Source organism: Mercenaria mercenaria, unplaced genomic scaffold, assembly GCF_021730395.1.
Source record: "Mercenaria mercenaria strain notata unplaced genomic scaffold, MADL_Memer_1 contig_3906, whole genome shotgun sequence".
NCBI classification, from domain to species: domain Eukaryota; kingdom Metazoa; phylum Mollusca; class Bivalvia; order Venerida; family Veneridae; genus Mercenaria; species Mercenaria mercenaria.
The window spans coordinates 43,813-60,842 of NW_026462092.1; the positions used below are offsets into that span (position 1 = coordinate 43,813).

At 36.7% G+C, this 17,030-nt stretch overlaps 1 protein-coding gene and 1 non-coding gene across 2 annotated transcripts in view; both read left to right on the plus strand.

Annotated features, from left to right (window-relative positions):
* The window catches only part of LOC123537974 (proteoglycan 4-like), a 54,566-nt gene that overhangs the window by 25,662 nt on the left and 11,874 nt on the right, over positions 1-17,030 (plus strand). The window contains exon 3 of the mRNA XM_053534688.1: positions 14,600-16,045. Coding sequence (XP_053390663.1) covers positions 14,600-16,045 — 1,446 coding nt within the window. The remainder of the gene's footprint in view (positions 1-14,599; positions 16,046-17,030) is intronic.
* Positions 10,569-10,641, plus strand: Trnat-ugu (transfer RNA threonine (anticodon UGU)). Its single transcript has one exon. It is a non-coding gene; the product is annotated as a tRNA-Thr (tRNA).

Here is a 17,030-nt window from a genome sequence, read left to right on the forward strand (position 1 = left end):
CGTAGACGTCACCGCAGAGGGGCATAGCAAGGTTTTGAGGGGTGCCGTTACCAATGTTAGGGGATTTAGTGTGGGGGGGGGGAAAGGGGGCTCCCCCTGGATTTTTTTGTAAATACAAGTATGAATGATATCCTCAGGGTGCATTTATTGGTGGGTGTACTCCCCTCACATTAGGGAGGTCAGCGGGCACTCCACCTAGAAATTTTCAAATTACAGGCTTGAAATGGTGGCCTCTCGTGCATTTGAGGTATACGTTTGGAGATAATGGAGGGGTACGTTACTACCCTCTTGATTGGGGTGTCGTGGGGGGGGGGGGGGGGGGGGGGCTCTGATCCTGGAAAATTTTGACATACAGGTATTAATGGTGACCACTGGTGTGTTTCTGGTCTAAATTTTGAGAAATATTCCTTGGCCAAAATAGTATGGTGCATCTTTGATAAGTATAGGTCACTTCTCAGCCAACATGGGGCGGGGCACGGGCATGTTCAGAGATGATTTTAATGAGACTTTCAAAAGAAGAAACAGTTATATGCGAAGAAACAGTTCTATCATATTTGAATTAAATTTTACAATATACATATTAGAACCGGAATAGTTCGTTGCAAAGCTGTGTTTGAACACTATACACTCCGCAGATTATATGTCGTTCGAAAACATTTCTCGGTATACGCCTCGTAAAATTGTTACGCTCGGCGTATATAAATAGTGTTGAAACACGGTTTTGCTATAAATCATTTCTTATAACTCGCGACGGAGCCAGCCCTACATCGACGCCTGGACTGAGTACAATAGCCCTCCTTATTCTTCGAATAGTCTAGTTAAAATGTTTATATTGGCGTCCGTTAATATCAAAGATATAACTAATATCCATGTACTTTTGGATCAATTCTCGCGCATGAGCAAAGGGTTACACTAGATGCGTTTACTGGTTCTTTTAATTGTTAAACATTGAAATTGTTTCTGCTTTACTAATACTGAGATTAACAATGAATTGATTTAAAGACACTATTTAATATGTTTACAACAATCAGTTAACAGTTATATGTCACTTTCATGTTTTACAAACGAACATGGTCAGCTTGTTTAAATAAACTTGTAAATAACGGAGTAGGGTAAGACAATGAATAATAGCCTTTGCGTTGACAGACTACGTCTTATATTGGTTGGTCTTGCATTTAGGCCTAGTCCTGGTGAAGTTCGTTTCATATTTCCCGTCGGAGAAATTGGTAAAGCAGTGCAGCATCGTCTGCTGTTTTGGCAGACATCAGATTATGGTCAGACATGATGATGGTACACAGTTCAAATACCGTTTCGTCACATGTAACATGTCCCTTTTGAATACTTTCCTCAACACACAAGTTCACCTGTGCTTCAGACGTACGACAAAGGTTATCCTGACAACCGAATATACCAGGACAATGATACATCAAAAATAGTCTTCCGTATGGCTGGTTTGGATTGCTTGTTGGTCTTACATGATGGTTATTCCACAGTTTAACTATAGAGTTAAGTTATTCCTGAAAAAATATAAAGATAAAAGTAGGGGAGACCGGGGATAGTTGTTACATTTTTTATATTTTATATTGTATCGGATGAATTATTTAACCGATTTTGTCCAGCTTACTATCTTTGTAAAGCCCATTCATTGCAATTTTCAAATTTGTACTATTAATTCTAAAACGAAGAATATTACTATCCGATAAAGATAGTTGTACCATGTTGGTGAAATGTAACAACTTACCCCACCGTTGGGGTAAATTGTTACAGCGTCTGGGGCAAATTGTTACAATAAGCAATTTTACAATTTTACAAAGAATTTACATTTTTACAACACAACAGTAAACATACAATGCTTTCCAATCTGTTTATAATATGTATAACACAGCATTTTCATTTCACAAATGAATCATTTCACCGAGTTGTAGTAGAGCCTTGGAAGTTAAACAAAACCTTGCGAATTTCAAACCGTACAGGTCCATACTCTATTTTTTCAGCATTAATGCAAGCCTGAACAATGCTATAGGCCCCTACTATTTACTGAAACTGCTTCTTGTATTTTTTTTGTATCTGTTTGCATGTATATATGCAATACAATATGGTTAAATCAAAACATCTCTTCCATTTCTCCATCATATCCACAATGATGACAAATAGGACGATGTTTACATCTGTTTACATTTTCTTTTGTTTTGTTGCTTTCTGTTCTTTAGTTCTGAGCACTTGTTTTGCTCATTTTTAGCAAATTTTCCACAGTTTCATGGTGAATTCTTATTTTACTATGTTAGCACTCTTTTTGGGCGTATCTGTCAGAAGAGCTCTTTTACATTCTTTCGCCATCCAGCAGTCATTCTAAATTGGCATTTCTTATCTGGAGAAAACGCAGGCCTGTTGTAGTTGTTCGCTGCTCTTAGTGCACTATTAGATTTTATTTCATTTCTATTCACACCAATCAGGACAAGATATTTATTTCTCCACTGAATACGACATCTTCATAGACAAATTGCAATAATGTTTGTATCGCCGGAGGAGCTCTGATGATTTAAAATGGCAGAGGTGCCAATGCAGCTACACAAAGTTGACAATATAAGGTAGCGCTTAATATCGTCAGTTACATTTTGGCCATTTGAAAAAATCTATATAGTAACTTGCATGGTCATTTCACTTCATTTTCAGTAGTATGCGCATGGGGTAGTTGTCATCTCTGCTATTCAATGTAACTACAGCATAGAGCCAACAATGTCCATCCCCATATGCAGCTTCCTGGTTCAATCGGGCATTTACTATAACAAAAGTAGTGTTCTGGTTTCCCTTGTCTCAAACAGGAAGGTCTAATACGGTTGTTCCAGTCTCAAATAAAGGTTCTCTTGTGAATCTTCTCTTTGGGGTCAACTGGTAGTATGTATCAACGTGCCCCGCACTAATTGTAACAACATGCCCCGACCCCACAACACGTGACAATATCTAAGGTAGACAACTCGGAGAAAGCATGTAACCTCTTGAGATTTTACGATTTTTAGCACAATTCCTTGCTTAGTCCAACAACATTTTTAAAGTTTTATATATATTTCAAGTGTGCACGTGAACCGAAAATATATGAAAAACTCGAAAATTTACTTACGTGGCCCAAAATCTAGCTCTTTGTTCTATTTTTCAAATAACTGTCACCAAGTTAAACAACGCATACGTAAAAGATGGCGACTTTTAAAACTAACAAACACACATAATCTGTGACTTTATATGATGCGTCATCACTTCGATATTTGCAGTGTAACAACCTACCCCATGTAACAACTATCCCCGGTCTCCCCTATAATGGCAAAAGAAAGTAATTCAGGTGCACGCTACATATAGGCCTGTATTTACACTTTTTAAGACTTCGCACACACTAATAAACGTATTTGTTAACACTCGTTTTAAAGCTCTATTAAGTTTGTGGAATCTGAAATGTTAATGTTTTTCCATATTGACGTTCAAATTTCATACCGGGTGTGTGACGCCAGTTTCAGGTATTTCGTCACGTTTAAGTTCTATAGCTATGATATATTTTCAGCTTCGCTCATGCTTCATAAAAAGATGTGTACCATGTATCTAATAATTATAAGTGAGGTATGCGTACGTAATAAAAATACTACTGTATTAGATTTACATAGGAAAATATTAATTTGTTTCTTTGCGGAATGATATTGCGCTCCAAAAGTCGACCACTATTTCCGTTGCAGAACTCGTGCATTAGGAACTTTATTTCATACATATCTACACGTATAATGTAAATATGCAAAGATAATAACCTTTTTATTACATGCATATCTACATGTATAAACAAAATGTGAATATTATAAATTTGTTTAATAGTCTGATTAAGACTGACAGTACTGAAATAAATAAAATAATTAATGCAACGGCACGCTGTAAATTACGTTACGCACCCGATATGAAATTCAGGCGTCAGTGTATTGAAAAATATTTAAGTTTCTGTTACCATTGTAACTTACTGGGAAATAGAAACGAGTACGTAATAATAGTGCGTTATTAGACTTGGATCGAGAAATATGTACGAGTTCTGCATGAGAAATAGATCTATCGTGTGAGTTTAGGAGCGCAATATTATCCCATGAAAGAACGTGTGCAGATTTCTCGAAATGTAAATTATCTAATACAGAAGAGCAGGATATTGCAAAAATACTTCAGTTGATGTTATAAGCATCAAATTTACAGGACAGTAACTACCTGGCATGCGCTTTAAATTTTACATAAGATCAAGGGCCACTTGAAATAATGTCGTTTTCAAGATGGCCGCCGCGAAAACAAAATGGCCGCCATTTTGTATTTACTTTTCAGTACTTTATTTGAGGCAAGCATGTAATACATTAAAACGATAGCATTTTATTCCCCCAGCATCTACTGATGCCGGAGACATATAGTGATTATCCAGTCCGTCCGTCCTTTCGTTCTTCTGTCCGTCCGTTCGTCCACACGAGGTTAACCAAATGGGACCGTTTCGACTTGCATCAATACCCCTTACTAGAATGATTTGATACTAATACAGATGTAACCTGTGACAATTCCTCATCTTCAGACATCACCTGACCTCAGTTTGACCTTGACCTTGACCTCATTTTGGACTTAGGTTGCTTTATATGGGCCATCTTTTGGTTAACCAAATGGGACCGTTTCGTCTAGCATTAATACCCCTTACAAGAATGAATTGATACAGATACAGATGTAGACTGTGACCATTCCTCATCTTCAAACATCACCTGACCTCAGTTTGACCATGACCTCGTTTAGGACTCAGGTGCAAAATCTACCGACAAGGATGCCACTGGGGGCATCAAGCGTTTATTGAACGCAGCTCCTTGGTTTTATTTATACACTTTCGTTTCAGTTTAGAATATCAATCTGTAGTATTCATATTCTTTTAATTTGTAATCAATTTTGTATGACTAAGCTCATGGCTTAGACATCTCAATACTTAAGTTTTTATAACTTGCAGTTTTGTTTTCGAACAATGGTAAAATCTGGAGCACACCAACCAATATAAGTTTTATATACATTACACTCAGATTACATTCAATGCAATAAATTAACATCGTTAAAAAATGCGTCTTATAAACCACGAGGGGATAAAGAAATAGGACAGCGTGAGCACTTGCCAGTCAAGAGCAACATTTTCTTATAAAGTAAACCTTAAGAAACTATTTCTGTTGATTTACTATACCCATGAAACTACACACATCGGAAATAATGCATTTAGTCATTTTCGTAACAGTGGCAACATCAAATTGCTGTGCATAACAGACCTAAGTGGTGGCACTTGCAATTTCCAGTACAGGAAGTCCTTTTGCAGCCATAGTTTTGAAGGACCTGGAAGCATTCAGATATAAACGACAATTCCAACCGATAAGGGATCCACACATTGTTCTGCTTCAGCCAGTTTGACGGAGGCGGCAGTTGCTGCATGGTAACAGCTGCTTTACCCCAGACATGGCCTGCCTGAAAAAATGCTCGCTTGATGAATTGTTTCAGAGCACCTTTTGTTGGTGGAATCGCATTATACGCTCTTTGTTTCCGGGCAAATAAATCAAGTCGAGCTTCATCCATCTTGCATGTCGTGTTTGATCGAGCATACAATATAACTAAAATTTTTTCCTACTCAGTTATTATATATTTGGCAACACTGAGACTATGAAATACTTTGAACTATAGCTATTTCACAAACATTCCATTCTTGCCCTTGTCGACAAATGCAGAAACAGTGTCGCAACGGGTAAAAGCAAGAAACAATGGCAATGCCTCTGAGTGAGGACCAAGTAAGCAAGCCACAGAACATCAATACACTGCCATAGCAAGAACTAACTAATAATTGTAATTGTTCGGTTTCCTGTCAATGAGGCATGCTTTGCATGAACAAATATACGATTATCGGCTTCTTCGTGATTACAAGGAGCAAGCGCATTTCTGTTTATATATAACTTGCAAACAATATCGGCACCTTTTGTTACTATGATCATATATATATGGAAAAAATGTCCGCGCTACTTATCAGTCATAGTATGCCTTTTAAGATATTGCCATAAAACTCGAACCACTTGTACAGTTTTGAACAAACAAACAGACCTTGAACTTGACCTACTTTCTTCTTTTTAAGGTACAGCCGTGAAGTATTTAGATCTTATACAGTTTTGCACACCATTTTTTGTGCGTCTTTGTACATTTTCTCCCTGTACAATATACAAATCAATGTATCATATTTTCAATAACCCTGTTCCTCTGACAATAAGCTGATATCTGGGGGTATTCATCACCATTAGTGATACGTCCTGTTTTATCCGCACGAAAACTAAATAGTTTAGTATTATTTTCAACGCATCTAAGAAAGCTATTCCATAGTTTAGGAGGTCTGCTATTAAATTCTTTTCAACATTATCCAGAGTTTGAAATAGAACATAAACAAAAGCACAGATACTTAAACTTACAATGATATATTCAAATTTGGTATCTCTTCATACAAAGTATGTACTATTATACTTTGAAGGCCAAGGGACTATCCTTTTACCGCCTTCAATATATGAGCCGTGCCATGAGAAAATCAACATAGTGGGTTTGCGACCAGCATGGATCCAGACCAGCCTGCGCATCCGCGCAGTCTGGTCAGGCTCCATGCTGTTCGCTGACAGTTTCTCCAGTTCAAATAGGCTTTAAAAGCGAACAGCATGGAGCCTGACCAGACTGCGCGGATGCGCAGGCTGGTCTGGATCCATGCTGGTCGCAAACCCACAATGTTGGTTTTCTCATGGCACGGCTCATATATTTTAACATTTTGCTGTATGGGATACGACTTTTTTTTATATATATACGTATTAAAGTTGTCACTGAACCCCATGCTGAGTAACATGACATTATGAACTATATCAGTGTGCCGTTGTAGTGTTTGTAGTTCATTCTTTAGAATCATTACACATATCATTTAATTAAAGATTTCGTTTCAGCTAATTAGCAATAGTTCAGTATTGTCATGATTTTGAGACTGTTTCTCAGTGAAACAAAGCAAGAAATGAAGGATAGAACAGAGAAGAGATTGAAAAGAAGAGACGTCCATATAAACCATATTAGCTTTTTTCAGGCCAGTATCATAATAATATGCTTTCAGGTTTATCTGGGACAAGGATCTAATCAATAGTCGATGGTTATAGCGCTGAAAGTAGAAGACTCATACTTGGCCGTGATAAGAACGTTATCTAATAGTCTGGTGGTCATTTTAAAGATGGCGACCTTCTTAAATGGGTCGATATTTGGAAAAGGCAACATTAAAAATAAAACTATCAGCTTATGGGAACAAATTGATAGGGAAAAACATGTTACATCCCAACAAATATGATATTTTAGAAACTTAGAGATCCTGATTATATGAAAAATGTCTCAATTCTGGCAGCCATTTTGAAATTTGGAGGCCATCTTGAAAATGGATGAATTTTAGATGGCCCTTGATCATTTTTGAATTTGGGCCATATGATGAACATTTAGTGTAAATTTCATACTTGTATCATCAAGTGAAGTATTTCCTTAGATTTTCACACTAAGCTGCTCCACTATGTAGCTTACGTTGGGATGGGTAAGATGCAACGTAATTAAAACATGTGTGCAGAACTTGTCCTTAACAGCAGGAAATTGGACAGCTCAAGACAAGCATTGCATAGCTTACATTGGTTGCCGGTGAAAGCAGGCTTGGAGTTTAAGATCCTTTCTTTCGTGTTTAGCTGTCGCATTGGCAGAGCACCTATGTATTTAACAGAACTGCCAACTAGTCTAGTCCCATTTTGCAGATGCAATGTATCAGCTTATTTAAGAAGTTAAAAGCATTATGCGATTTCCAAGTCAGAACACTTAATGAGTTTTCCACGTGTATTCAGAGAGGCAGAAAGTGCACAATCACGCTTTAGCGCTATTCCGGAAAAAATAATGAGTTTACCACATGAACTCAGAGATGCAGGAAGTGCACTTTCACGCCTGAGTGCCAAATGGAGAATTTAATGATATTTTCATCCGGTACAAATTTACGCATGAATACCAAAGCTCAACCATCAAAGACTCGTTTGATTAATGAGCATCGCTATGGGTATACAGTACCTAATAATAATTGCACCGAGGTCGGAAGTTCATTCTAAAATTAGACTATGAGTTCATTCGAATGACGTCTTGTTAAAACAGATACATGGTCATTTACTTAGTGGACGCCGAGGGGTACACATCGTCGACAAAAAAGTAATCGTCAGTAAATCTTGCTTTTTAAACATGTATTTACCTTAAACAATGCTTAATGTTTTAGTTTTAATGTAATAAATATTTCGATTTGGATCAGTAATGTTCTTTGCTTTTTAATATAATCTGTTTTAATTTAAAACAAGGGGGCCATGAAGGCCCTGTATCGCTCACCTGACCTATTGACCTAAAGACCATCAAGATTAACATTCTGACCAAGATTCATTAAGATATGGTCATAAATGTGGCCTCTAGAGTGTTAACTTGCTTTTCATTTGATTTGACCCCGTGACCTAGTTTTTGACTCGACATGACCCAGATTTGAACTTGACCTAAAGATGAATAAGTTTAACATTCTGACTAACTTTCATGAAGATACAGTCATAAGTGTGGCATCTAGAGTGGTAACAATATTTTCCTTTGATTTGACCTAGTGACCTAGTTTTTGACCCACCTGACCCAGATTTAAACTTCACCTAAAGATCAAGATTAACATTCTGACCAAGTTTCAATAAGATATGGTCATAAATGTGGCCTCTAAAGTGTTAACTAGTTTTGCCTTTGATTTGACCCGGTGACCTAGTTTTTGACCCGACATGACCCAGATTCGAACTTGTCCCAAAGATCAAGTTTAACATTCTGACTAGGTTCCAAGAAGATACAGTCATAAATGTGGCCTCTAGAGTGTTAATAACCTTTTCCTTTGATTTGACCTAGTGACCAAGTTTGTGACCCCACCTGACCCAGATTTTGACTTGACCTATAGATCATCATCAAGATTAACATTTTGACCAAGTTTCATTAAGATATGATCATAAATGTGGCCTCTATTAAGATCATCACGATTAACATTATGACCAAGTTTCATGAAGATACAGTCATAAATGTGGCCTATACAGTGTTAACAAACTTTTCCGTTGATTTGATCTGGTGAGCTAGTTTTTAACCCCAGATAACCCAATATCGAAATCATGCAAGATTTTATTAAGGGTAACATTCTGACCAAGTTTCATTAAGATTGGGCCAAAAATGTGACCTTTAGAGTGTTAGCAAACTTTTTCATTTGATTTGACCTGGTGACCTAGTTTTTGACCCCAGATAACCCAGTATCTAATTTGTCCAAGATTTTATTGTAGGTAACATTCTGACCAAGTTTCATTAAGATTGGATCAAAACTGTGACCTCTAGAGTGTTAACAATCTTTTCCTTTGATTTAACGTGGTGACCCAGTTTTTAACCCAAGATGACCCAATATTGATCTCATCAAAGATTTTATTGAGGGAAACATTCTGACCAAGTTTCATTAAAATTGAGCTAAAAATGTGACATCTAGAGTGTTAACCGTCAAATTGTTGACGACGGACGACGGACGGACGGACGACGGACACAGGGTGATCACAAAAGCTCACCTTTGAGCACTTCATGCCCAGGTGAGCTAAAAATGTATTTGTTCATTTAGGTCTAAGATGAATTTATATGGTTAAATATAATTAGTATTCTGTTTGATTTTCTTGTAATATTTTGCATTCATGTTATCTCCCCGTCTAGGGATGAGCACCTGACCCTCAATGTGCGCGACCACGCCCTAGATAGGTATACGAGTCAGCTCCGTATACTTCTGGCAGACATTTTCTATTCATAATACATAAAGTCTTTTTCAGTATGACAGTCATAAAATAGATTTATAACGATCGTTTCTATTTATAACGTTGTGAAGTCATTCTTAAAATAGATTAAAAATGGCCGCCGCGCATGCGTACTGAATTCATTTCTTATATGCAAATGAATTACTATTTATAGTAACTAGGTCATCCAAGATGGCGCCCGTTTGTTTACACACAAAGAGGCCCCTATACTATTTCTGACTTGAAGCTTAACAGCATCAAGGCATAACATTTCTAAAACAGTGTACTGAATCAACATAAAAAAAAAACTTAGAGGTTATTCTAACTATGAAGCCATTAGTAGAATTGAAAAAAGTAAATGTAAATGACAAAATACATTGCCATAGGAAAAAACTTTTGTAACTCTTCAGTCAAGCCTCCAGAAAAAATCAGATAAAGCTGCATCCTCATAAATCTTATCATATACTCCAGCAAGGAGATGGTTAAACCAATAAATTGCGAAATAAGTATGTTCCTTCAAGACAAAAAAAAATGAAAAACTCTTTAACATAACTACCTTCCAAGTCAGTGATAGTATTTTAAAGGACGCTAACCTTGATAGCACAATGCGATTGCGACTGACTGCTGTCAACGACCGTGTCACGGTACGGACTTGGCCACATAAAGGGAGATTATGTGTCAGACAGCCGGTTAGCTCAGTCGGTAGAGCACTCGCCTTGTAAGCGAGGGGTCCCGGGTTCGAGCCCCGGACTGACTGCACATTTGTCTCACCCTGTGACATTTGGCGCCCAACGTGGGGCCGTGGCATGCTTGCTTGGTCAGTCTAACAACGCTTGCATTATTATGTACCTCCGGAATTCGAGGACGAATTTCCAATTTGTGGGGTGTAATGTCGCGGTACGGACTTGGTCACATAAAGGGAGATTATGTGTCAGGCAGCCGGTTAGCTCAGTCGGTAGAGCACTCGCCCTGTAAGCGAGGGGTCCCGGGTTCGAGCCCAGGACTGACTGCACATTTTTCTCACCCTGTGACATCCGCATAGCTGCAGAGGGCAAATTTCATAACAAATATTTAAATTCTTTTAGATACGGAGTTCGCAAAACCAAGTTAGACAACACAAATACAGATCTTACCATGATCATTCTTACACATGAGTTTGAGAATGCTTCATCAAAATCGCAAATACTGCAACTTTCAGACATTTGGAACAGATACCGCATAAATGCTGAAAGGACTTCTTCAACAATTCCTTTGTCATGTAATTCAAGAAGATCATCATTCAAAGAAGCCCTACAACTGAGAAACTAGGTAACCAATTTCAGTTTGTAACTCCAGTACATAGAGCTTCTGATGAAAGGAATACACATCTTGTTCCATATGGATGTGCTGTGTCAATGCCCATTATAATACTACTGACAATAAAGTGATGAACGGCTGAAATACTGAAATATAATTCCAGTGACGATTTCTTGTCATTTGTACACGTTGCACTTAAATTAAGGGATGATCTGTTCTCTCGCCATGCTGTTCACTGCAGTAAACGATCAAATTGTAATACTCTTGTTGTTTCTGCCAGAGATACTGATTTTTGTGGCTTTTACTTTACCGCCTGCTTGAACTGCATGAACTAAATGCAACAGTATGGTTGATGGCTCGAACAGTGAAAAAGAAAAACGAAAATACATTCAAGTCAAGACAGTGTCAGTCATCAATATCTGAAGTTGCATAAAAATATTTGCCTTTCATGCCTTTCATGCACTTACTGGCTCTGACACAACATCATATTTCTGTGGCATCTCTAAAAATCTGCATTGAAAGTTTTTACAACCAATGTAAAACTGATAGAAGGTCTTAGATAGTGACAACTGTCCGATGAAGTAATGAAAAGCTGTGAATATTTTATTTGCAAAATGTATGGCCAATATACTGTAAGTACTGACAGTGCTCAAAATGTTACGTTTGGCAGGTCTACAAGTCTAGAACACATGCCGCCAACCAGTGATGCTTGCTCATTTCACATAAGAGGAGCTCATTATCAAGCTCTGGTATGGCACAAATCAACTGTTCCCAATCCAGACCTGCCTGCACCTACTGACATGGGATGAAAGGTGGCAGATGACACATTTAATCCACAAATTTGTACCCGTGATCCAGTTCCTCAAGCTTGTATGGAGTTCATTGCTTGCTGGTGTACATCTGGGTGCAGGACCCATAGATGTAAATGTAAAACGACTGGGCTCTTATGCAAAGATATATGTAAATGTGATAAAAACATTACCAGCTGTATGAAATCGTGGCAGTAAATTAATATATCAAATTGGACTGTAAAGGCGTACCTTAAGGTTCAAATATTACAATCCATATTATTTTGAAATAATTATAAATATGATAAACAGTTTATGGATTTGCCTTCTGTCCTGTAAACTGATTCCAAATATAAAATTACTGTACTGTGTTCAACAATAGCTTTGCAATTATAACCAGCGTGAATGACCATGTTTTTGTCGAAACTGTCAATTCAGAGTGGTTTTTAATTTTTTTCTCTCTTACCGGAGCATACATTTAGATTAAAAGTTATTTATCTGTGACAAAAGATGTTGTTTATTTAATCTGTTACTATGTTACACATTACTTTGATCAAGAAAATCACATATTTTTGGATAATAGCAATACTATTACATATTTATATTAGAAATATTTTAATTTTGGCGGCCATTTCGTTTTCCGCCATCTTTACCAATAAAAATCATTTTTCAGATGGCCAACAGATATTTTTGAATTCAGCTAAATTGTATTGTACTGAAAAATATATAGGACCAAATACTAACAAATTTGAAAAACCCATACCTCTCACATTTATTGAGATCTGGACTACTCTATACATAGTATGTTCCTAGTAGACAATGTTTGAGATCATCAGAAAAATCTGAAGATCGTATTTATGGTGGCATATTTCTGCCACGAGATAGCTATCACGATAATTTGTAAACTTTTCAGAAAATGTATGCATTTTTTCTTGAAAACATTTCAGCAATAAATGATTATTTTCTCGATATTTTTATTCATTTCACGAAAATGTTTTAGCGCAAAATTTCGGCTTAATGCTTGGGACTGTCACAAAATGCTATAAAAGCATTTTTTTTAAAGCATTAGCACATTTGAGATTATGTAAAAACAGCCACACTTTTCAACGTCACACTTTCAATCAATACCTCGTATGTTTGCTGTGCGCAATAATAACTCCTCGACAACATGATGTATCTCTGAATGACACCTTTTGCGATATTCTGCCACTTTACAAGTATTTTTATTAGAAAAAACTGAAGTCTTATTTCATTGTTTTTATTTCCTTTTAGTAATAACTAATAAATAAACGTTCTTTCTGAATTTCGAAACTATTAATAAATTTCAATTTTATTGACTGAACATTTTCCTATTATCACTTCCGAAGAGGTACTTTCTCACATTTGAAAGAAGTGCTTGTTTGACATGTAACAGCAGCTTTTTGAAACTCCGTTTTCATATTACATTAAACGTCTCTCGTACTTGTGCAGAACGTATTCAAACTTGTGTAACTGTTTTGACTTACAAGTATTTTTACAAGAAAGAAGAATGGATTTTGTTTTTGAGAAAAAATATTTATATCTCCGTCAAAGATGCTGGGCATCTTGAATTCTGTCATTTGCCCTTCAACTAACTGTTGTCCATGTATTTATCTCGGTGTTATATCTTATTACAAGTACGAGTATTTTATGTTTTTGATTTATGTTTCATTTTATACATGTAACACTGCAACAGCCTCGTCCGCAGACCAGGTCGTTAAGAGTTATTTCGGCTAAGAATAACCAATCACAATAAATAAAGAGCAAGGTCTTATTTGCATCGTGGTCCGTAGCATTAGCGGTACGACATAGAGAGGCAATTATTAAAATATTATTAATTTATTCTAAGAAAAGTTACATCTTTATCACTAATTGAAATTATCAAATACTTGTAAACCATATATTCTCTAACATTTGCTTGCAATGTGATATAACAAAACAACATTAAAACAGTTTTTAGCATTTAAGTCATTCTCACAACTACTACGTGTAGCTCACTAGTTCAAATCAATTTATTATCCAATTCTATCAAGTAAATATAAGACTAAGAAATAGCATGTTAGAATGGCGGGTCACGGTTCGTGATTTTGAGAAGAATTTAACAGTTTGAGAAAATAAAATAAAAAGTAAAACAACATATAACTGCTAATATAATGCAGAATACAGAAATATCCTAAGGATAATATTCGTTGATAAAAGGGGACCTGTAAACATACTTAATAATACTGAACATTTTAAAGCAAAATGCAAACCTATCTAAAAATACATACAGAGAAAGTTTTATAGATTAAAGAATACCAAGCGAAAAGAATTTTGGATCCCACAGAAAAAGTATTCAAATAAAGATAAAAATATATATAGTACTTTTTGGTCCGTGATATTGTTACACCTGACACTTATTTCCCTGTAATCAGGAACGTCAGATTTTCATAGTTAAACTGTAATGTTTTGTATTACTCATAAAAGTAAAAATAGAAGATATTGTTAAGAAAATTTTATTCATTTTCTAGTTATACTTCTGTCAAAGTAACCTTAATATTACAGCTGAAATTTAAAATATCTTACTAAATGTCTTTCAGTAGCAATATGAATCATCTTCATTTTTTATTCCAGTCGTCATCGTCGCGATATCAGTACCAAGTCAAGCTGCAGAAAAACGTGATTTACATGGTGCAGCTAACGGAACGACTACTAGAACGATTACTATCGAACCTAACGGAACAGCTACTATCGAACCTAACGGAACAGCTACTATCGAACGTAACGGAACAATGACTATCGAACCTAACGGAACAATTACTATCGAAACTAACGGAACAGCTACTTTCGAACCTAACGGAACAGCTACTATCGAAGCTAACGGAACAGCTACTATCGAACCTAACGGAACAGCTACTATCGAACCTAACGGAACAATTACTATCGAACCTAACGGAACAGCTACTATCGAACCTAACGGAACAGCTTCTATCGAACCTAACGGAACAGCTACTATCGAACCTAACGGAACAGCTGCTATCGAACCTAACGGAACAGCTACTATCGAACCTAACGGAACAGCTACTATCGAACCTAACGGAACAGCTACTATCGAACCTAACAAAACAGCTACTATCGAACCTAACGGAACAGCTACTATCGAACCTAACGGAACAGCTATTATCAAAGCTAACGGAACAATTACTATCGAACCTAACGGAACAGCTACTATCGAACCTAACAAAACAGCTACTATCGAACCTAACAAAACAGCTACTATCGAACCTAACGGAACAGCTACTATCGAACCTAACGGAACAATTACTATCGAACCTAACGGAACAGCTACTATCGAACCTAACGGAACAGCTACTATCGAACCAAACGGAACAGCTACTATCAAACCTAACGGAACAGCTACTATCGAACCTAACGGAACAGCTACTATCGAACCTAACGGAACAGCTACTATCGAACCTAACGGAACAGCCACTATCGAAGCTAACGGAACAATTACTATCGAACCTAACGGAACAGCTACTATCGAACCTAACAAAACAGCTACTATCGAACCTAACAAAACAGCTACTATCGAACCTAACGGAACAGCTATTATCGAACCTAACGGAACAATTACTATCGAACCTAACGGAACAGCTACTATCGAACCTAACGGAACAATTACTATCGAACCTAACGGAACAGCTACTATCGAACCAAACGGAACAGCTACTATCGAACCAAACGGAACAGCTACTATCGAGCCTAACGGAACAGCTACTATCGAACCTAACGGAACAGCTACTACCGAACCTTACGGAACAGGTACTATCGAACCTAACAGAACGACTATTATTAAACCTAATGGAACAATATCTTTAAAACCTAACGGAACGACAGCGATCAAACCTAACGGAACGACAACTATCAAACCTAACCGAACGACTACTATCAAATCTAATGTAACAACTACTTCCAAACCTAACGTAACGACTGCTGTAAAACCTTACACAACAGCTGCTCCAGCCAAACCGGAACCAGGTGTTACAGCAAAACCGGAACCTGCCATTATTAAGTTAGGTAAGTTCACTCAAATCTGGTTATGTGGAAATCATTATCCATTTGATAAAATTCCGGCTTAAGGCTAGGAAATAAAATGCCATTAGGACAAACTTGTAAACTCCAATTTATTCATGTATTCATTTATTGTTTTAGGTTGACACATCGACAAAGTTTAAGACATATTGCGATTTTCCAGTTTTAATGGTGAAGGAAGACCCTAGGTCAAGCGGAGCATTATGCATACTTTACATCCGCATTTAGAGCATTTTGCTAAAAATAAAACGCAGACGACACTATTTCAGCTAGTCAACAATATTTTGCATGCTTTTTCCTCATTAGATAAAAATCAAGGTCAAACTCACAAACAAGCATATTATCATCATTATCAAACTTAATGTTGAAAGATGAATAAATTACTGATAACACGTTAGAGCTATTTTCAATTAGTAAGAATGCAACGTTACCAAACGGCGGCAGCGTCAATGGGTCGCATTTTGCATGTCTGAACTTCATTTCTGAAATATCAGTTATCATAATGATATGGAATAAAACTTGAAACTATATTCACATGGTCAATTAGAAATAGCAAACTTTCCTGACTGATATAGCTAATTTAAAATTTGCAACAGAAAAGGAACTTTCAAATAGTTCTCACGCACTTTTTATTGCATACCTCAGTATTCAAATATGCTTATACAAGATGTGATTTGGATGCCAGTAAAAAGGACTTCTGCAATTTAATACCAAAATTAGCTCACCGACAGAAGCAGATGATATGATCCTAGTACTGTTTTCCAAACATGAACTCACTGAAATGTTGTTAATTTGTTACAAATACTCGGTACGGTGGCGATTTGAGTGTAATGGTTACCGTGTTTAATGAAAACAGCGTTGGAAACTGGCAAAGAAAATGGACACTTGGTTCGCAGAAAATTAAAAAATTAGATGATTACATCCATCTTGGAATTAGTTGTAACAGTTTCCTAACCGTGCAGACGTCCAG